Source organism: Manis pentadactyla, chromosome 8, assembly GCF_030020395.1.
Source record: "Manis pentadactyla isolate mManPen7 chromosome 8, mManPen7.hap1, whole genome shotgun sequence".
Taxonomy (NCBI): Eukaryota; Metazoa; Chordata; class Mammalia; order Pholidota; family Manidae; genus Manis; species Manis pentadactyla.
Window position 1 is genome coordinate 104,429,175 of NC_080026.1, and position 23,408 is coordinate 104,452,582.

At 38.5% G+C, this 23,408-nt stretch overlaps 1 protein-coding gene across 6 annotated transcripts in view; it reads left to right on the plus strand.

Annotated features, from left to right (window-relative positions):
- Positions 1 to 23,408, plus strand: part of EXOC6 (exocyst complex component 6) — a 263,797-nt gene that overhangs the window by 73,641 nt on the left and 166,748 nt on the right. For 5 of the 6 annotated variants that reach the window (XM_057506080.1, XM_036880142.2, XM_057506081.1 and 2 more), the window contains exon 2: positions 22,661 to 22,832. In XM_057506080.1, the coding sequence (XP_057362063.1) occupies positions 22,661 to 22,832 (172 nt within the window). Of the gene's footprint in view, positions 1 to 21,324; positions 21,377 to 22,660; positions 22,833 to 23,408 lie in introns of those variants that run through there. The other variant, XM_057506083.1, reaches the window with a different exon arrangement.

Below are 23,408 nucleotides of genomic sequence, written 5' to 3' on the forward strand. Positions count from 1 at the left end.
GTATCCTGCTTCTTTTGGGTGTAGAGTTCTGTAGATGTCTGTTAAGTCCATCTGTTCTAGTGTGTTGTTCAGTGCCCTTGTGTCCTTACTTATTTTCTGTCTGGTGGATCTGTCCTTTGGAGTGAGTGGTGTGTTGAAGTCTCCTAGAATGAATGCATCGCATTCTATTTCCTCCTTTAATTCTGTTAGTATTTGTTGCACATATGTTGGTGCTCCTGTATTGGGTGCATATATATTTATAATGGTTATATCATCTTGTTGGGCTGACCCCTTTATCATTATGTAATGCCCTTCTTTATCTCTTGTTACTTTCTTTGTTTTGAAGCCTATTTTGTCTGATACCAGTACTGCTACACCTGCTTTTTTCTCCATATTGTTTGCATGAAATATATATTTTTCCATACCTTGGCTTTTAGTCTGTGTATGTCTTTGGGTTTGAGATGAGTCTCTTGTAAGCAGCATATAGATGGGTCTTGCTTTTTTATCCATTCTGTTACTCTGTGTCTTTTGATTGGTGCATTCAGTTCATTTACTTTTTGGGTGATTATTGAAATATATGTAGTTATTGCCATTGCAGGCTGTCTAACTTAAGTTGCTTATTAAGCTATAATAAGCAGTCTGATGATTCTTTATTTCTCTTCCTTCTTATTCCTCCTCCTCCATTCTTTATAAGTTAGGTGTTTTATTCTGTTTTCTTTTGAGTTTCTTTTGAGTGGTTTTGTGAGTAGTTGATTTCATTTTTTGCCGTTAGTTAGTATTTTGTTGGTCTGCTTTCTTTGCTGTGATTTTATTTTCTCTGGTGATATCTGTTTAGCGTTAAGAGTGCTCCCATCTAGAGCAGTTCCTCTAAAATATCCTGTAGAGGTGGTTTGTGGGAGGCAAATTCCCTCAACTTTTGCTTGTCTGGGAATTGTTTAATCCCTCCTTCATATTTAAATGATAATCATGCTGGATACAGTATTCTTGGTTTAAGGCCCTTCTGTTTGATTGCATTAAATATATCATGCCATTCTCTTCTGGCCTGTAAAGTTTCTTTTGGGAGGTTTGATGATAAACTAATGGATTTTCCTTTGTAGGTGACTTTTTTTCTGTCTCTGGCTGCCTTTAATTTAATACTCTGTCCTTGTCTTTGATCTTTGCCATTTTAATCATTATATGTCTTGGTGTTGTCCTCCTTGGGTCCCTGGTGTTGGGAGTTCTGTGGGCCTCCATGGTCTGAGGGACTATTTCCTCCCCCAGTTTGGGAAAGTTTTTGGCAATCATTTCTTCAAAGACACTTCCTGTCACTTTTTCTCTTTTTCTTCTGGTACCCCTATAATGCGGATATTGTCCCGTTTGGATTTTTCTTCTGGTACCCCTATAATGCGGATATTGTCCCGTTTGGATTGGTCACACAGTTTTCTTAATATTCTTTCATTCCTGGAGATCCTTTTATCTCTCTGTGCCTCAGTCTCCCTGTGTTCCCGTTCTCTAATTTCTGTTCCATTAATGGCCTCTTGCACCTCATCCAGTCTGCTCTTCAGTCCTTCCAGAGATTGTTTTATTTCTGTATTCTCTCTCCCAACTTTCTCCTTTAACTCTTGCATATTTCTCTGCAGATCCATTAGCATGGTTATGACCTTCATTTTAAATTCTTTTTTGGGGAGATTAGTTACATCTATCTCCCCATGCCCTCTCTCAGACATTGTCTGGTTAATTCTGGACTGGACGAAATTCTTCTGTCTTTTCATGGTGGTGGAGGTAGCTGTAGGCAGGTAGCACATGTGTCACCTTTGAGAACAAAGTCCTTTCCTGCTTGCTGGTCGCCTTGCCCTTCTCTGCTTCCAGTGTTAGTTATCTGCACTCCTGGAGCAGCCTCTGGGTTAATTCCCTCAGCTGCTGTTGGCAGGGTGTCCATCAGGGTGGCGCAGAGCCCTGTGGGGAGTGGTAGGTGTGCCAGGTGTGCTCTCCTGCGAGAGAGGTGTCCCCGCCGGGCAGCTGCGTGCTGGTGGCAGCCTTTGGGTCTGGCCTGTGCTGGGCGGCTCTGTGCTGGGAGGAGATTCTGGGCAGCTGCTGGGGCCGCGGCTGTGCCTGGGCTGCTCCGCTGCCACACACTCACATGGACGGCTGCCAGGCCACTCAGCCACTGCCGCTGCTGGCTTGCGCTGGCTGTTCCTGGGCTGCTTGGCCACCACCACCAGTGCGCGTGGGCCTCTCCCAGGCCCCTCTGGCGCTGCCGCCACTGACGCATGGCCACTCTCCCACTTCTGGGCTGGTGTGTCGAGTTCTGTGCCAGGCAGGGTAATGACTGGCAGGGTGCTTATCGCCATGAGGGGCTTCAGAGCTGCGCTGCTGCCCAGGTGATTAGGTTGCCTAGAGTTCCATGGGATTCCCAGCTGCTCGGCTGAGTGTGCCTGGACAATTTCATCCAGCTGTGAGGTCCCTGTCCCTTTAAGACTTGCAAAAAGCACTCGCTTTTCTTTCATCCCAGGGGAGCTGGTTGCGGGGACCCGCTTGCAGGTTTTGCTTTTCTGTTTCTTTAATATCCAGCACACAGTGCACTGTGTGTCTGCGTTCCTGGTGCAGATTACTGCAGCTGGTTGTTTAGCAGTCCTGGGCTTTCACTCCTTCCTCGCTCCAACTCCTTTCTTCCTGTCTTTGAGCTGGGGTGTGGGGTGCGCTCAGGTCCTGCCAGGCTGCGGCTTGTATCTTACCCCCTTCGTGTGATGCTGAGTTCTCACAGATTTAGATGTAGCCTGGCTGTTGTACTGTATCCATTGGTCTCTCTTTTAGGAAAAGTTGTATTTGTTGTATTTTCAAAAATATGTATGTTTTTGGGAGGAGATTGCTGCTGAACTACTCACGCCACCATCTCGGCTCCTCCCCTTCCATATGTCTTTTTGAATCTGAGAAGTTGTATTCTTTGGGTAAATTCCAGTTGTACTTTCCTTACTGTGGTTTTATTACCTCTGGTGACAGTTATTAAACCTTAGGAACACTTCCATCTATACCAGTCCCTCCAAAATAGACTGTAGAGATGGTTTGTGCAAGGTAAATTTTCTGAGCTTTTGCTTATCTGTAAATCGTTGAATTCCTCCTTCAAATTTAAATGATAATCTTGCTGGATAAAGTAATCTTGGTTTGAGGTCCTTCTGCTTCATTGCATTAAATGCATCATGCCACTCCCTTCTGGCCTGTAAGGTTTCTGCTGAGAAGTCTGATGTTAGCCTGATGGGCTTTCCTTTGTAAGTGATCTTATTTCTCTCTCTGGCTGTTTTTAATAGTCTGTCCTTATCCTTGATCTTTGCCATTTTAATTACTATATGTCTTGGTGTTGTCTTCCTTGGGTCCCTTGTGTTGGGAGATGGCCTGAGAGACTATCTCCTTCCCCAGACTGGGGAAGTTTTCAGCAATTACCTCCTCAAAGACACTTTCTATCCCTTTCTCTCTCTCTTCTTTTTCTGGTACCCCTATAATGTGAATATTGTTCCGTTTGGATTGGTCACACAGTTCTCTCAATATTCTTTCATTCTTAGAGATCCTTTTTTCTCTCTGTGCCTCAGCTTCTTTATATTCCTCTTCTCTAGTTTCTGTTTCATTTATTGTCTCCTCCACCATATCTAATCTGGTTTTAATACCCTCCATTGTACTCTCCAACATTGGATCTCTGACCAGAATTCATTCCTGAGTTCTTGAATATCTTTCTGTACCTCCATGAGCATGTTAATGATTTTTATTTTGAACTCCCTTTCAGGGAGACTCATGGGGTCAACATCATTTAAATTGTTCTCAGGTGTTCTATTAATGATTTTACTTTGAGCCAGGTTCCTTTGGCATTTCATATTTGTATAGGATGCCCTCTAGTGCCCAGAAGCTCTACTCTCTGGAGCTGCATAGCCCCTGAAGCAGTGTCGGGGGTTGGAGGGGAGTGGTATTGGTTTCTGGGGGGAGGAAACAGGTGTTTCCTGCTTCCCAGCTGCTATGCCTGTCTCCACTACCTGAATCTGTGGGCTGAGCACACAGGTATTGGCCTCTATGCTTTGTGTTTGTAGTTGCTGTAGACAGATCTTCCCGCTGGCTGGCGTAATGCCAGGATAGGATTTGCTGGTTTGCGAGCCAGGTGGGGCTGGCCAGGAGAAAGGCGCAGTAGGCTGCATATCATGGAGAAGGTCCTTGGAGCTCTGTAGCCAGCCAGGAAGCTGGAGCACCTGAAGATTGTGAAACTCCCAACCTGCTGGGTGTATTGCACCCAGACAATTTTGTCTACCTGTCCTTTCTCCTAAGCAGTAAGCTTTGTACAATACTTGCCCCTTTAGCAGCCCTCTTGCTAAGGGCTTCCTTGTTAGGAATTCCCTCAGACTGCTTGCCTTTCTTTTGTCCCAGAGCAGCTGGATATGGATCCCTGCTTTCCACAAGCAGCTGGAATCTCACTCTCTCCAGGAATTCTGCCTGTCTCAGCTTTCCAACCCCCTAATCATCAGAGTACCATGGAAGCACCATGAAATGTAGGTTTGTGCTCCCAGAGCAGATTTCCGGATTTAGGTATTCAGCAGTCCCAGGCCTCCACTCTCTCCCCACTCCGTTTCTCTTCCTCCTGCCTGTGAGCTGGGGTGGGGGAAGGGCTTGGGTTCCGCCGGGCCACAGCTTTGGTACCTTATCCTGTTCCATGAGATCTACTCTTTTCTTCAGGTGTATGCCGTCTTGCGCAGCCCTCTTTCCTGTTACTCTTTCTGGATTAGTGGTATTAATCATATTTTCATATTATGTGCGGTTTTAGGAGGAAGCCTCTGTCTCACCTCTCATGCCGTCATCTTTTGGAGCTATTTCATTTCTAACTTGCTCCTTGAGTACAGCATGTCAGAGAAAGTTATGGGAAGATTGTTAATCATGTTTGATATATTTGATAAAATGGTTGTAAAATGTTAGGAGTACTGGGTGTGGTACTTTTATATTGACCATTTCTTTCTTGCTATTCTGTACTACTAAGTAACTGTAGTAGAAATTTTTTCCCCCAAGGTTGATGGTACTTTGAAAACAGCTTTTGTGCATTTTTGATAAGGAGATAGTTTCTTTGCTGTTTATTGATTAAAATAATTCCAAATCACGTAACTTTATGAAAAAAAGAGCCTTTCTCTGAAATTATAACTCATTAGTGGTCTTTGAATATTTTAGCCCATTGGTTCTCATGTGAATGTTATTAAAATTTTGGGCACCTTAAGTGTATCTAAAGGACACTGAAGAAAGTTGCAGTGTTCAAGTCCCACTTTTGAATCTAGCTGCAGGGTCTCACGTGGGTTTAAAACTGGTATTGAAGAGAGTGTTCCACTGAAAATTTAGATTAAATTTCCAATTTACATAGCCAAGGATAGAAAAACAAAGTGGTCAATCAGATAGGAACAGATAGAATATCTCAATGTAGTTTTCCGTAGTTTCTAGGATCCACACAGGGGTCACAGAGAATTGCTGATGATTTTGTCTGGGCAAAGTTAGGTCTTACTGAATCTCAGAAGTTTCACTTTACTGTGTAACTGACCTTGTATATTTGGGGCTTATGGATGTCCCATCCTGAGAGAACTTTAACAATTCATGTGCTTCCATTTAAGCCAATGTTTTCAAATCATGGCTTTCTTTGAAAAGTAGTTAATTTCCAAATGACTAATTTGTTGTATGACCAGTTTTCTGACTTTACCACATTTACCAATAAACTAAAAACCTGTTTTCAAAACTATTTTTGTGATTGACAGCAAGTAATTTTTACTGTATAGGATGCTTTTAAGCTTTTGAAAATTTGTGACTGTTTTTCTGTGTTTACTTTTAACATTGTCTTCATAGAAGCATTTTTAGAAATGTTTAATTTGTCAAAAGCTAATAATCATAGGCTAGTTCACTGTCTTACAGATATGCTTACTATTCAGATAAGTATATTTTACAGTTAGTAACCAATATTTTGGTAGTCATCATTAAGAATGGTACCTAGAATCTAAAATGCTTTCAGTATAAATTTGAAATTGCTGAAGTATCATAAGCAATACCCAAATCATAATTGATAATTACTAGAACCTTGAAATTAAGATTGATATGATAGAAATTAAGCTTGATATGCTATTTGAAACACTGGTGAAAGAATAGTTAAAATGCCCATTGACTGGGTGAATATAAAAAATTCTCAAAAGGATGTGAAAGCAGTTTTTTATTACTGAAAATATAGAATTAAGGCTAGTGTGTCATTTGAGGAACAGGCAAAAAATGTAGGTAATGTTTAAAAAAGTAAAAAGTGACATTAAGAAACCCATCCAATGTAAGCTACAAGTTAGTGGATACAATTTTGTCAGAGATAAAATTGAAATTTTCTTTTCTGATAAAGGTTTCAAAAAAGTATTGACACCAAAAACTGATAAGCAGTATTAGCGACACAGGGATTTTTCTGCCTTTAATTTCCCAAAATTTTGAAAGTTCATTTCCTTTTTAGAGTCACTGTATTTTCTTAAAAAGAGTTGGTTTATATTTAATAAAACTTACAGGAAAGTCTGCCACTGGCTAGCATTTTAATAGCAGTTCCTCTAGGTGAGTGTTTTCTCACATTATTCTGTGAAGGTTTTTGCTGTGCTCTTTTCTCGTTGTACAATCACTATATCCATTCTAGGGGAGAACAAAGAATTCTGAGATAGACAAAGGCACTTTTAATTTTGTCTAGCAAGGAACTATAGTACGGCAATAAATATAGGTAGTTTGGGAAAGTTGGGACCTGGTACTTTGAGATTATTTTCAATTACATCTCAAAATGTAAACATGATTTTAGTAAAAGGAAAGATAAAAGTCATTTCTCAAGAAACAAATACAGGTATCTTCTGCTTTTTCAAAGTTCTTATTATGTCACTTTGCTTTTACAGAAGACCTACATTAATACCTGTTTTTGCTAACCGAGATCTGAAAAGGACTTTTACTTTTATGAAAAAGGCAAAAAGCGACAATAGCATTCAGTGTTTGTTTTGCAGCAAGCCGTTGTCAAGGCAGCATGCGCCCCGAGCAGTGTGAGTGGCCCCACCAGAGCGTCATCTCAGCATCAAGTTGCTATAGCTTTGAACTGTGTCTGTGAGCATCTGTGCTTTTGTCTCAGTTAATTTTGTGCGTCTGTTAGCAAGATGTCTTCCAAGGTATCAGAATAAGAGAGGTTATTTTTTGGGTCTGGGAATGCTAAAAAAATATTTCCGTATAAATTAATGGTAGTTGTTTCTTTTCTTTATGCCATTTTGGCTTATGAAAGTTTTCAAAGAAATCTGCTTTTGGATAGTGGGGGAAACTTTACGTTTTATTTTCTTTATTGTTATTGTGTTGGAAATTTTTATAACAATGAAGATGTAGTGAAAGAAAAATATACTGAAAATGCTATACAGATATTACGTGCTTTTTGACAAAAAAAGATCCTAGTGTTACCAGTAATAAGAAGAGAGTTCTTTTTCAGATAATGTCTTGTGAATGTTTGTCCTGTCAGAAAGATGTTTTCCTTAAAAAAAACTGTGGAATCTGATTAATAAATCATTTATCTTATTAGCGTTTATCTGTTCAAAAAAAACGAAATGGCTTGAGTTCTTTCATTGAGACATTTGATATGATGATAAAAGTATGACTTTTCAAGGAACCAACATTTTAATGACATTATAGTGTTATGTTTATTTTATTACCACTAGGTGGAGCCCTATACATGCAATTCAAGAAAGCATTTTTGATTGTTTATATCCATGATCAAATACTGTATGATAACTCCTATTTCAACACTTTACTTTGCTGTAGACGATTAGATATAATGAAGATAGAAAATGTGTTTGTACTTAAACATTATTTTCATGTTTTTAAGGCATATACATTGTTTTGGTGCATTCCTACTTGCCAAAATTAAAATAATGTAAATTAAAGACCTTTAGCATAGTCCATTTTTGTTTCCTAACCACATGAAGTTTTTAAGTCATCTCTTCTTTTAATATTGATTTTACATTTCAATTTTTGTTTGATTAGCATTACATTTTGCTAGAAATAAGATTTTTATTGTGTTAAGCTTTTGGAGGGGAAGACTGAACTCTCATATATGGAACGTCATAATATGTATATGGAACACTAAAGTTACCACCTTAGTGAATGGTAGTGGAAAATTTATCGACTTTCTAGTTTCATTCTTTCTGGTTCTGTCATATATCTGTGTGTATTTATAGGAACTTTATTAGGCTTGCCAATAGACAAAATTCCAGGAGACATTTTGAAAGAAGAAAAAGTTATTTTCATTAAGATCATATATTGCTTGTGAAGGCAAATTCTGGCGCACTAAGACCCCCACCCCTTAAGATCCAATCACCACCGACCAGATGGTTGCCCACCCCTTAAGACCCAATCACCAACAACCAGATGGTCACCCACCCCTTAAGATCCAATCACCAATGCAGAGCACACCCTACCCCTACTCCTTAAAAACGCGTTTCCTCACCCACAAGTTACTGCTCTCTCTCTCTGGGGGCAGCCATTTTCTCTTCCAGGTAATAAAATCTCTTGCGTGGGCCCGTGTCTCCTGAGTCCTTCTGGGGTAAGGAGGGTCATGGCGAGATACCCTTTCAGCTTGAAAATTTAGAACAATAATATGTCTGGCACATTAATATATTAATTACATAAATAGAACTGTTAACCAACTTGGGGCTCAAAGAATGAAAGTGCTGAATGGTATTTTCTTTCTTGCCCTGCAAATCAAAATTTCAAAAATAATGATTAATATTCAAAGACCAAAAAAAAAGAAAAAAGAAAAAATATTTTCAGAGTCCCTTCAGCTGAGGTCAGACAAGTACAGGGCCCTCAGTTTTTCTCTACTACATGTTTTGCTCCTCTTTATTTTGTGTTTGTAATTTAATGGTGCCTAACAATTAGCTATGCCTCAGTTCTCATTTCCTTTTTCTGTCTGTTGGATGATTTTACCTGATGGGTGCAACAGTGCACATCAGGGATTCCCTGTTGAGTAATTCTCAATTGTTTATCTTCAAAGGTGATCTGGTTAGTTGCTGTGTTGGCAGCTTGTCTGCATTCCATGCTGCTTATCACCCTTTCTTGATTGGAGTCTTATATAACATAATGGTTAAGAGCACTGCCTTTAGAGTCAGGTACTTGGGGTTGAATCATGGCCGTTAATGTGTGACTTTGAAATTAAAGTCTTATTCTTTACAAATGACTTTTGTCAATTGGGATGCTAACAGTCTATATCATAAAGCTGTAGTGAGTACTAATGAGATAATGCATGTAAAGAACTCAGTAGTAAGAACTTGGTTGTGTATTGATGTTTTTGTTTTTGTTTTTGTCTTTATTTTTATTACATTAAACCAGAAGCAGCAGATAAGGCTCCTCTTTAGTCAGTTAAGTCACTGTGGGGAATTGTTGACAGAGAGTGTACATTTTCTCTGCTTCTCTCCATATCTTTATCTCTCTACGATCTCTCCAAATTATCTCTATAGTTAAGCATAGGTCCCTTCAGAAAAAGATCAATAATTCCTGCTATGCATATGGTGTCAAGAAATTCTTGGGATAAGAGTTGCTTTTGCGTTCTTCCCTTTTCTACTGTTCTTATAACATACCCACCCTTTCTTTCTTCCTGCCTCTCTCTTTTCACTCACATATCCATTATTGGTTTTATTAGCAACTCTTTAGACTAGTTATTTTTAATACAACTTTTCATTAGTGTGAAGGTTAGACCAAAAGATTAATTCCATTTTGAGAGCCTGCATCTGGTGTTTAGCTTGTGCTGTGTCTATTAAACTGAGAAAGTCAGAACTGGGAGTTTTCTTGGGTTATTTCCAGGGCCAACATTGTATCTTTGATGAGTTTTGTATTCTGGCACTTAACTGATCCTTCACTACTTTCTTAAAATGCAATTTATTGTTGTGGTTTAGAATGTTTCTTCATCTTGACTTGTTTATTTCTTTATGCTCTACTCAGAATGATCTCACTGATACGGATTGTGGGTGACAAGTGGTCGTATCAGCTTTGGGTGCAGCTTGTACTTACGTCTGTAATAGCAAATTGTTATCAAGGGTGAGGAGAGACTAAGACTTAGTAATAGGTAGATCAAGACCTATTCTTCTTTCTCATTCGTGTACTAACTCCTTAATGTTATTTTATTTCCTTCATTGGGACTTAGAATTCTGTTTTAGAAAGCATGGAGTGTAAATAGTTCATCGGCTTTGGTTTTCTATTAAAGGAGGGTGGGTATTGCATATGTTCTGATACTGTTTTTCCTCTATACTAATAACATGAATAGAAAAAGAGGCATTTAACACTGATGCTGTAATAGATGCCTGAATACTATAATGTCCTACTATAAAACAGGAGTGGTTTTTAAAACGAGAATAAATTGAAAAGATACACTAAAGGATAGACTTTAAGAACTTTCTAAAATAAAATGAACTTTTGAGAAATAACTATTATTTCTCTTCTTCCTCTTTATTTATGTTATTACTGTTTCCTTTAATTTTTAAATTATGTAATCATTAATATACAATTACATGAACAACATTGTGGTTATTAGATTTCCCCCATTATCAAGTCCCCAGCACATACCCCATTATAGTCACTGTCTATCAGAGTAGTAAAATACTGTAGAATTACTACTTGTGTTCTCTGTCTTATACTGCCTTCCCCATGTCCACCCCACTCCCACATTAAAGATGCTATTCGTAATGCCCCTTTTTCCCTCTTATCCCTCCCTTCCTACCCCAGCCCTGAGTCCCTTTCCCTTTGGCAACTGTTAGTCCATTCTTGGGTTCTGTGAGTCTGCTGCTGTTTTGTTCCTTCAGTTTTTGCTTTGTTCTTATGCTCCACAGATGACTGAAATCATTTGTACTTGTCTTTCTCCGCCTGGCTTATTTCACTGAGCATAATACCCTCTAGCTCCATCCATGTTGTTGCAAATGGTAGAATTTGTTTTCTTATGGCTGAATAATATTCCATTGTGTATATGTACCACATCTTCTTTAGCCATTCATCTACTGATGGACACTTAGGTTGCATCCATTTCTTAGCTATTGTAAATAGTGCTGTGATAAACATAGGGGTGCATGTATCTTTTTGAGACTGAGAAACTGCATTCTTAGGGTAAATCTCTAGGAGTAGAATTCCTGCGTCAAATGGTGTTTCTATTTTTAGTTTTTTGAGGAACCTCCATATTGCTTTCCACAAAGGTTGAACTAGTTTACATTCCTACCAGCAGTGTAGGAGGGTTCCCCTTTCTCCACAACCTCGCCAACATTTGTTGTTGTTTGTCTTTTGGATGGTGGCCATCCTTACTGGTGTAAGGTGATATCCCATTGTGGTTTTAATTTGCATTTCCCTGATGATTAGTGATGTGGAGCATCTTTTCATGTGCCTGTTGGCCCTGAAGTTCTTTTTTGGAGAAATGTCTGTTCAGCTCCTCTGCACATTTCTTAATTGGATTATTTGCTTTTTGTTGAGGTGCGTGAGCTCTTTGTATATTTTGGATGTCAACTCCTTATCGGATACACCATTTATGGATATATTCTCCCATACTGTAAGATGTCTTTTTGTTCTACTGATGGTGTCCTTTGCTGTACAGAAGCTTTTTAGTTTGATATAGTCCCACTTGTTCATGTTTGCTTGTTTCCCTTGCCTGTGGAGATATGTTCATGAAGAAGTTGTTCATGTTTATATTCTAGAGAGTTTTGCCTATTTTCTTCTAAGAGTTTTATGGTTTCATGACTTACATTCAAGTCTTTGATCCATTTCAAGTTCACTTTTGTGTACGGACTTAGACAGTAATCCAGTTTCATTCTCTTACATGTAGCTGTACAGTTTTGCCAAGACCAGCTGTTGAAGAGGCTGTCATTTCCCCATTGTATATCCATGACTCCTTTATCATATATTAATTGACCACATATTGGTTAATTTGTGGACTCTCTATTCTGTTCCACTGGTCTATGGGTCTATTCTTGTGCCAGTACCAAGTTGTCTTGATTACTCTGGCTTTGTAGTAGAGCTTTAAGTCAGGGAGCGTATTTCCCCCTACTTTATTCTTCCTTCTCAGGTTTGCTTTGGCTATTCGGGGTCTTTTATAGTTCCATATGAATTTTAAAACTATTTGCTCTAGTTTGTTGACAAATGCTGCTGGTATTTTGATAGGGATTGGATTGAACCTGTAGATTGCTTTAGGCAGGATGGCCATTTTGACAATATTAATTCTTCCTACCCAAGAGCATGGGATGAATTTCCATTTATTATTGTCCTCTTCAATTTCTCTTAAGAGTGTCTTGTAGTTTTTGGAGTATAGGTCTTTCACTTCCTTGGTTAGGTTTATTCCTAGGTATTTTATTCTTTTTGATGGAATTGTTTTCCTGATTTCTCTTTCTGCTAGTTCATTGTTAGTGTATAGGAATACAACAGATTTCTGCGTATTAGTTTTGTATCCTGCAACTTTGCTGAATTCAGATATTAGTTCTAGTAGTTTTAGAATGGATTCTTTAGAGTTTTTTATGTACAATATCATGTCATCTGCAAACAGGGACAGTTTGACTTCTTCCTTGCCGATCTGGATGCCTTTTATTTCTTTGTGTTGTCTGATTGCTGTGGCTAGGACCTCCAGTACTATGTTGAATAAAAGTGGGGAGAGTGGGTGTCCTTTTCTTGTTCCTGATCTTAGAGGAAAAGCTTTCAGCTTCTCGCTGTTAAGTATGATGTTGGCTGTGGGTATGTCATATATGGCCTTTATTATGTTGAGGTACTTGCCCTGTATACTCATTTTGTTGAGAGTTTTTATCATGAATGGATGTTGAATTTTGTCAAATGCCTTTTCAGCATCTATGGAGGTGATCATGTGGTCTTTGTCCATTATGTTGCTGTGGTGGGTGATGTTGATGGATTTTCAAATATTGTACCATCCTTTCATCCCACCTGATCATGGTGTATGATCTTCTTGATATATTTTTGAATTCGGTTTGCTAATATTTTGTTGATTATTTTTACTTCTATGTTCATCAGGGATATTGGTCTGTAGTTTTGTTTTTCTATGGGATCTTTGCCTGGTTTTGGTATTAGAGTGATGCTGGCTTCATGGAATGAGTTTGGAAGTGTTCCCTCCTCTTCTATCTTTTGGAAAACTTTAAGGAGACTGGGTGTTATGTCTTCTCTAAATGTCTGATAAAATTGAACAGTGAATCCATCTGGTCCGGGGTTTTGTTCTCGGTAGTCAATTCTATTGCTGGTAATTGGTCTGTTTAGATTTTCTGTTTCTTCCTGTGTCAGCCTTGGAAGGTTGTATTTTTCTAGAAAGTTGTCCATTTCTTGTAGGTTATCCAGTTTGTTAGCATATAGTTTTTAATAGTATTCTCTAATAATTGTTTATATTTCTGTGGTGTCCGTAGTGACTTTTCCTTTCTCATTTTTGATTCTGTTTATGTGTGTAGATTTTCTTTTTTTCTTAGTAAGTCTGGCTAGGCGTTTATCTATTTTGTTTAGTTTCTCATAGAACCAGCTCTTGGTTTAATTAATTCTTTCTATTGTTTTGTTCTTCTCAATTTTATTTATTTCTTCTCTGATCTCTATTATGTCCCTCCTTCTGCTGACTTTGGGCCTCATTTGTTCTTCTTTTTCCAGTTTCAATAATTATGACTTTAGACTATTCATTTGAGATAGTTCTTCCTTCCTTAAATAGGCCCAGATTGCCCTATACTTTCCTCTTAAAACTGCCTTCGCTGTGTCCCACAGAAGTTGGAGCATTGTGCTATTGTTTTCATTTGTCTCCATATATTCCTTGATCTCTGTTTTAATTTGGTCATTGATCCATTGATTATTTAGGAGCATGTTCTTAAGCCTCCATGTATTTGTGAGCCTTTTTGTGTTCTTTGTACAATTTATTTCTAGTTTTATACCTTTGTGATCTTAGAAGTTGGTTGGTACAATTTCAGTCTTTTTGAAAATATACTGAGGCTCTTTTTGTGGCCTTGTATGTGCTCTATTCTGCAAAACGTTCCGTGTACCCTTGAGAAGAATGCGTATCCTGCTGTTTTTGGGTGGAGAGTTCTGTAGGTATCTGTTAGGTCCAACTGTTCTAGTGTGTTGTTCAGTGCCTCTGTGTCCTTACTTACTTTCTGTCTGGTTGATCTATCCTTTGGAGTGAGTGGTGTGTTGAAGTCTCCTGAAATGAATGCATTGCATTTTATTTCCTCCTTTAATTCTGTTAGTATTTGTTTCACATATGTAGGTGCTCCTGTGTTGGGTGCATAGATATTTATAATGGTTATATCCTCTTGTTGGACTGACCCCTTCATCATTATATAATGTCTTTCTTTGTCTCTTGTTTCTTTCTTTGTTTTGAAGTCTATTTTGTCTGATACAAGTACTGCAAAACCTGCTTTTTTTCTCTGTATTGTTTGCCTGAAATATCTTTTTCCATCCGTTCACTTTTAGTCTGTGTATGTCTTTGGGTTTGAAGTGATTCTCTTATAGGCAGCATGTAGATGGATCTTGCTTTTTTATCCATTCAGTGACTCTGTCTTTTGATTGGTGCATTCAGTCCATTTATATTTAGAGTGATTATCAATAGATATGTACTTATTGCCATTGCTTGCTTTGTATTCATGGTTACCAAAGGTTCAAGGGCAGCTTCTTTACTATCTAACCATCTAACTTAACTAACTTATTATGCTTTTATAAACACAGTCTGATGATTCTTTATTTCTCTCCTTTTTCTTCCTCCTCCACTCTTTATGTATTAGGTGTTTTATTCATATTCTTTGTGTTTCCCTTGACTGATTTTGTGGATAGGTGATTTTATTTTGCATTTAGTTAATACTTGGTTGGTCTACTTTCTTTGCTGTAATTTTATTTTCTCTGGTGACAACTATGTAGCCTTAGGCATTCTTCCATCTAGAGCAGTCCCTTTAAAATACATTGTAGAGATGGTTTGTGGGTGGTAAATTCCCTCAAATTTTGCTTATCTGGGAATTGTTTAACCTCTCCTTCAAATTTAAATGATAATCTTGCTGAATACAGTGTTGTTGGTTCGAGGCCCTTCTGTTTCTTTGCATTGAATATATCATGCCATTCCATTCTGGCCTGTAAGGTTTCTGCTGAGAAGTCTGATGATAGCCTGATGGGTTTCCTTTGTAGGTGATCTTTTTTCTCTCTCTGGCTGCTTTTCATACTCTGCCCTTGTCTTTGATCTTTGCCATTTTAATTATTATATGTCTTGTTGTTCTCCTTGTTGGGTCCCTTGTGTTGGTAGATCTGTGGACCTCCATGGTCTGAGACTATTTCCTTCCCCAGATTGGGGAAGTTTTCAGCAATTATTTCTTCAAAAGCACTTTCTGTACCTTTTTCTCTCTCCTTCTTCTGGTACCCCTATAATGCAAATATTTGTCCGTTTGGAGTGGTCCCACAGTTCTCTTAATATTCTTTGATTCCTAGAGATCCTTTTGTCTCTCTCTACCTCACCTTCTCTGTATTCCTGTTCTCTGATTTCTAGTCCATTAAAAATCTCTTCCACCTCATCCAGTCTGCTCTTAAATCCTTCCATTGTTTGTTTCATTTCTGCTACCTACCTCCTGAATTCATCTGTTAGCTCTTGAATATTTCTCTGTAACTCCATCAGCATGCTTGTGACTTTTATTTTGAATTCTTTTTCAGGAATGTTGGTGATTTCAGTCTTACCAAGCCTTCTCTCTGGTATTTGAGGGATTTTGGAATGAAGAAGGTTCTTATGCCCTTTCATGGTGATGGAAGTGGTTGCCAGCAAGTGGCGCCTGTGTCAGCTGGGAGAACCAAATCCCTTTCTGCTTCCTGGTTGCCTTGCCCATCTCTGCTGCCTGTGCCGGTCAACCGCACACAGGGAGGAGCCTCTGGGTTAATCCCCTGAGCTGCCATGGGTGGGGTATCACTCAGGACAGCCTAGGGCACTGGTGGGGCTTGCAGGTGAGCAGTGCGTGTTCTGCCATGAGAACAGAGCCCCATTGTGCTTTCTGGACTCTGTGCCCATCTCCTCTGTGCTGTTCATCTGCACCCAGGGAGCAGCCTCTTGGTTAATCCCCTCAGCTTCTGTGGGCTGGGAGGCCCTGGGGATGGCGTTGGCTACTGGCAGGGGTTGTAGGTGAGTGGCACATGTTCTGCTGCGAGAACAGAGCCCCTTCGTGCCTTCTGGGCTCTGCGCCCATCTCTACTGTCTGTGCTGGTCAACCATGTGCAGGGAGCAGCCTCTGGGTCTGGGCCGGTTCATTGGGCGCAGGGAGAAGCCTCTGTGTTAAGCTGTGTCGTTACTGAATGCGATGCTGCTCCCAAGCTGTTCTACAGCAATGGCAGGTCAGCCAGTTTGCTTGCAGTGCCAGCAGGGGGAAAGGAGCAGCTGCTTATTGGCCGTGAGGGGCCTCGGGACTGCGCTGTCAACCAAGGGGTCAGGGCACCTGAAGTTCCCCAAAGTTCCAGCCTGCTAGGTTGAGTGTGCCAGGACGATTTTGTCCACCTGTTAAACCCTTGTCCCTTTAAAACTTTTAAAGCACCTGTTTTTCTTTTGTCCCAGGGTCATCGGCTGTGGGAACCTGTTTGCAAGTCTTGGATTTTGCTTTTCCAATCCTCTAATAGCCAGAGCACCATGCAATGTGTGTCTCTGCTCCTGGGACAGATTACTAGGGCTGATTATTTAGCAGTCTGTGCTTCCACTCCCTCCCCACTCTGATTCTTTTCCTCCTGCTGGTGAGCTGGGTCTGAGGGAGTGCTCGGTCCCGCTGGGTCACAGCTTTGTATCTTACCCTTTTCCATGAGATGCTGGGTTCTCAGAGATGTAGCCTGGCTGGTGTACTGTATCTTCTGGTCACTCTTTTAGGAATAGTTGTATTTGCTGTACTTTGAAAATATATATGGTTTTGGGAGGAGATTTCCACCACCCTACTCATGCTGCCATCTTTTTCTCTCTCCATTATTACTGTTTTCTAAGAGATAAAAAGTTGCCTTTGCACTCACAAATGGAGTAAAACCCTCCTTTGGAGGGACATTGCAGTATGGCAGTCCTGAAATCTCTTGCTGGATTTTTGCTACAAGGCTATAATGTAATAGAAAAAGAAAAGCTAGTTCTCTTGATATTTTCTTTTTACTACCTGGTATTTTAAGAGCCAGATAAATATCAAACTTCTTTAAAATGTGTAAAAAAAAGTCTTAGAAATGCACATAATATTACTTAATGAAATACAATACATACAATTATTATATAAAATAAAAATTTGTTTACAGTGTACTGAGGTCAGTTAGAAAAACTTCCTCTTACACATGGATTTTCCTTCAGAATAATGTTGTTTGTTTAATTAAGAGTTCTTATTAGTTATGTACTAGTTGTAGGAAAAGCATAAGTTGGAATTCTAATACTGCCTCAGTTACTCAGTAACTAGACTATTTTGAACAAGTCATTTACCATTTCCTCATTTGTGAAAAGGAGAGAGTGATTGTTTTCTCTGGTGTGGTATAAGAAGTACATGAAACATTAGGTGTAAAAAATGCCAAAGTCCCCATATAAATGTCACATATTAGTGGTAGTCAACTCCTTTAGTATGGGTAGTTGAATGTTGGCCATATTTGATATTTGCAGCCAGTACTTAATTATTCAGCAACTGGTTAACTCATTTAACAAGGATTTGGTTGTTTCTTATGTGCATATTGTGCTAGTTTCCAGTGTATACTGAGAACTAACAATGTATCAGTTATTGTGCTAAGAATTTTTTATGTATTTCCTAATTTAATTCTCATAACACTCTGATGTAGATACTATTTTTTTATCCGTATTTTATTGTTGAGCGTATTGAGAGTTAGAGAAGTCAGGTGACTTACCTGAGGTTAAACAGCTACTACTAGTCCTTTCTGATTCTACCAATTCATCCATCCATTTATTCATCAATTATTTATTGAGCATCTGCTATATAGTAGGCACTATTTTAGGGCTGGGCATACAACAGAGATAGAACTGACAAAAATGCTCTGCCCTCATGCAGTCTACATTCCAGTGGGCAAACACAGAAAATAAATAAAAGTGTGGAGCAGAGAATATATTCTATAGTGGGAAGAGTGCTGCAGTGACAAAGTAAACTTTTTTGTTTTAGAAAAGAAAAGAAAGTGAGGAAGGGAATTCGTGTGTGTGTGTGTGTGTGTGTGTGTGTGTTTATAACGTAGGTATTGCATACAGAATGGGCCTCCTCAAGAAGGAATAAAAGACCTGAAAGAGATGAGAGAAACAGCCATGTGTGAGAAATGTAATTCAGGTAGAGGAAACAACAAGCAAAGCATAGAACAGGAATTTACCTGGTGTGTTTCAGGAACCACAAGGAGGCCAGTGTTGCTTGCATGAAATAAGTCAAGTGGAGAGTAAGTATTAGAAAGTGAAGTCAGTGAGATAGTGGTGGGGCAGAATTATGTAGGGATTTAAGGGCTGTTGTAAGAGAAATAGGATTTTGAGCAGAAAAGAGACATGGGATCTGATTTATGTTTTAATGGGATCATTCTGTCTACTGTGTTGAGAACAGACTGTACGGCAGCAAGGGTGAAATCAGAGAGACCAGTTAGGTAATAATCTAGCCAAGGCATGAAGATGTCTTAGTCCAGGATGGTTCCAATAGAGGTAGTGAAATGTGGTTGGATTTGCTGGATTGTTTAGATGAAGAGGGTGAGATATAGAGAACATCAGGGATAATTTCAAGATTTTTTGCCTGAGCACCTAGAAGAATGGAGTTTACAGATAATGGGGAAGACCAGGGGAGGAACAGACTTGGAGGAAGAAGATAGGAATTCATTTTGGACATATTTGAGATGCTTATCAGATACCTGATTGGAAAGTTACATGATTTTGAAGTTCAGGGAAGAGTCAGGTCTGGAAATACAAAATTTGGGAGCATCAGTGTGTGTATGGAATTTAAGGCTCCAAGTTGGGGTGAAATTGAGAGAGATGTCTAAGATCAGAGCCTAGTGCTAGCTCAGCTCTTAGAGGCTCAAGTTCTTAATAATTGCTATCCTATACTCTGTCTCTAGTATTATAATAGTACTCACTAAAAACCTGTGAAAGGGAGGCTGCGCTCAAGAAGCTTATGGTCTATGTGGAGAAACAAAATAAATGACACAAAACATTTAAATTACAATGCAAAATAACATATGATGATGACACTCATAAATGGGAAGATATACCATGCTCATGGATTGGAGGAATTAAAATTGTTAAAATGTCCCATATTACCCAAAGCAATCTATAGATTCAATGCAATCCCTGTCAAAATTCCAGTGAACTGAACTGGAACAAATTATCCTAAAATTTGTATGTAACTACAAAATACCTCAAATAGCCAAAACAGTATTGAGAAAGAAGAACAAAGCTGGAGGTATCATGCTCTTGACTACAAAGCTATAGTAACCAAAATAGTATGGTACTGGCACAAAAGTAGGCACATCAATCAATGGAACAGAATAGAGCCCAGAAAAACCCATGCTTGTATGGTCAATTAGTCTACAACAAAGGAGGCAAGAGTACACAGTGGAAAAGACAGTATCTTCAACAAATGGTGTTGGAAAAGTTGGACAGCTACATGCAAAAGAAAGAAACTGGGTCACTTTCTTATACCATGCACTTAAATTAGAGATGGATTAAAGACCTGAATGAAAGACCTGAGACCATAAAAGTCCTGCAGGAAAACATAAGGCAGTAACCTCCTGGACATCAGCTTCAGTAATTTTTTTTCTGAATGTGTTTCCTCAGGCAAGGAAACTAAAGTAAAAAATAAACAATTGGGACTACATCAAGTTAAAATGCTTCTGCACAGTGAAGAAAACCATCAACAAAAGGAAAAGTAATTACTGAGTGGGAGAAGATACTTACAAATGATATATCCAATAAGGGGTTAATATCCAAAATATGTAAAGCACTCATACAAGTCAACATGAGAAAAAAACCAAATAACCTGATTTAAAAAATGGGAAGAGGACCTGAATAGATGTTTTCCCAAAGCAGACATCAGATGGCCAACAGACACATGAAAAGGTGCTCAACGTCATTAATCATCAGGAAAGTACAAATTAAAACCACAATGAGATACCACCTCACACCAGTCAAAATGGTCAATATCAAAAAAAAACAAGATATAGCAAGTGTTGGTGAGGTTGTGGAAAAGGCACACTTGTGCACTCTTGGTGGGAATGTAAATTGGTGTAGCCATTATGGAAAACAATATAAAGGTTCCTCAAAAAATGAAAAACAGAAATACCATATGGCCATTATTACACTTCAGGGCAATTACCTGAAGAAAACATAATCACTAATTCAAAAAGATACATACACCCCTATGTTATTACAGCATTATTTACAATAGCCAGGATATGGAAGCAACCTAAGCATCCATTGATAGATGAATATATAGTATGTATATATACAATTGGAATAGTATTACTCAGACATAAAAAGAATGGAATCTTGCTATTTGTGACAACATGGATGTACCTAGAGGTTATTATAAAGTGAAATAAATCGGAGAAAGAGAAATACCATATGATTTCTTACAGTAGAATCTAAGAAACAAACAAAAAAACAGAAACAGCCATAAATACAGGAACAAACTGGTGGTTGCCAGAGGGAAGAGATGAACTAGGGTAAAGAGATTAAGAGGTACATGCCTATAGTTATAAATAAGTTATGGGGATGAAAAGCACTGCATAGAGATTGTAGTCAATATTATTATAATAGCTTTGTATGGTGACAGATGGTAACTTATTGTACTGAGCATTTTATATTGTATGTAATTGTTGAATCACTAAGTTGTACACCTGAAACTAATATAATACTATATCAGAATTAATTTAAAAAAAGTAACATGATTGCATGTCAAATGATTGGGACTGTAAATTTACCTATTCTGCAGATAAAAAGATTACCTGTCAGGGAAAAGATTGATGGGCATCTGTTGGAGGAAATGGGACTTGAAAAGAACCTCAGTGGGCAACAAATGGGGGGAAGGTGTATTTTTGGGAGGTCCCCAAGACTATCCCCAGGTTCAGTAATTTACTAGGAGGATTAATAAAACTTGGCAAAACTGTTACGTAGTAGTCCTCCCTTATCCATGGGGGATATGTTTCAAGACCCATAGTGGAAGCCTAAAACCTCAGATAGTACCAAACCCTATATATATACTGCTTTTTCCTGTACATAACATATCTATGATAAAATTTAAATTATAAATTAGACACAGTAAGAGATGAACAATTTAAAAGAACAATTATAATAATATGCTATAAAAAATTATATTGAATGTGGTTTCTCTCTGTCAAAATGTCTTAGTTTTGTACTCACCCAGATTCTTGAGATGATGTAAGAAGATAAAATGACTATGTGATGAGGTGAAGTGAGGTGAGTGATGAAAGCATTGTGACATAGTGCTAGGCTGCTATTGATTTTCTGACTATACATCAGGAGGATAATCTGCTTCTAGACCGTTGTTGCCTGAGGGTAACTGAAACCATGGAAAGTGAAACCACAGGTAAAAGGGAACTGCTGTATTCACAGTTACTGTTTGTTACAGCACAAGAGTACAGATTAAAATTAGAAGAGGAAAAGGGCACATAGGCAGGGTCTAGGAGAGTTTCAGGAGGGAGCTTCCAGTTGCCCTTTCCTAGTGGAATCATGTGGATGGCATTTGCTTCTCCCAGGAGTGATGTTTGGCAACACTTGCAGAGTGTTGTTAACCAGGGAAGCTGACCAAGCCATGGTATCCAGGGTTTTTACTGGGGGTTGGTCACATAGACATGGTTGCTGACCTTAGTCTACAGCCCTGCCAGAGCTGATACCATGTGGCCTGAATGAAGCCCCCATCTACTATAAATCACACTGTGGGCATATTGTTAGCTTAGACTATTTGGCATTGTCCAAGACCCCCAAATATGTAAAGACATCAGGTAGGACATACTGAAGTCTTACCTCCCAGGCACTTGGGGCAAGGGCCAACCCTTTTTTTGTGCAAGATTAATTCCTTTCCCCACCGCATGGCAGCAGGTGGGGGGTTGCCATCTATGTGGAGACAGCATGAGCTGAGATACAGTAGAAATGTGTACATCATGTTTAGAGAACATTGTGATGGCTGCAGTATAGACTCGTACTTACTTATATGAACTCTGCAGTCAGACTATACCAGGACTCATATTCCAGCTGTCTTGCTAGTTGTGGAATTTATGGCAGTTACATAACTGTAACTTACCTGTAGCAAGGGTAATAAGAATACCTACTTCATAGTCTTGTGATCAAAGAGTTAATATATAAAGCATTTAGAATATGTCCTGACACAGCAAGTGCTATAGAAGTTAGGGGTTTATTCATTTGTTACTTAATCATTTACTCTGGTTCTTTTTTGAACACTAGTGTGTTAAAGACTCATCTCTTGAGCCTCAGACCTGTATTTCCAGATTCCTACTAATATATCATGGAGGGCTTGTAGCTTTTTGAATATTAATATGCTCAAAAATAAATTAAATATTTTTCAACCAAATTATTTCTGTTAATGGCAGTACTATCAATCCAGTTTTTTCTATTCAGAGATTTGAGGTATCAGCTTTCGTAAAGTTTGGGCTTAATAAAGAATAAATTTTGGTTAATTGGGAAGCTCAATGTCAACTTTTATTTCTTTTTACATATATACAGGTCTGTGTATGATGACCAACCAAATGCACACAAGAAGTTTATGGAAAAGTTAGATGCTTGTATCCGTAATCATGACAAGGAAATTGAAAAAATGTGTAATTTTCATCATCAGGGGTTTGTAGATGCTATTACAGAACTCCTTAAAGTAAGGACTGATGCAGAAAAACTGAAGGTAAATAATATGTTGAAATTCTGTTTACCTTTGCTCTCATTAATTACTCAAGTATTGGTTTATAGTGCACATATAAAAATCTATTAAATATACTACTTTCAGGAAGTGAATTAGTGTGCTCTATTAACGTGGTTGTCATGCTAATGACAGGAGTAATCTCTTTTTTTGAAGCAAGTAATGTATTGATTTAACAGGATTTCTTTCTGTGCAAGGAAATGAATTTAAAAAATTCATTCAATGAAAGACCTCATTTGTAGTTTACAATTTTTAAAATGACAGTACAGTACTGATGAAACTCTATCTTCTAAAAACCTTTAGAAACTTGTAAATGATTGTATTCTCTAAATTATCAAATAATATTGAAACTTTGTTTTTAGTTTAGTACTGATGCATTATTTTCTGAAAGAAGTTGGTAGGCATTTTCTGCCACATAGCAAAAACCTTAATTATTAAGTGAGACCTAGATTTGTTCAGTCAGAATACAGAATATTTAGTTACAAGAATTGTTCTATTTACCTTTCTTTACATTTGGAGAGCTCAGCAGACAGAATGACTCTGGTTCACCAAAGGTTATGA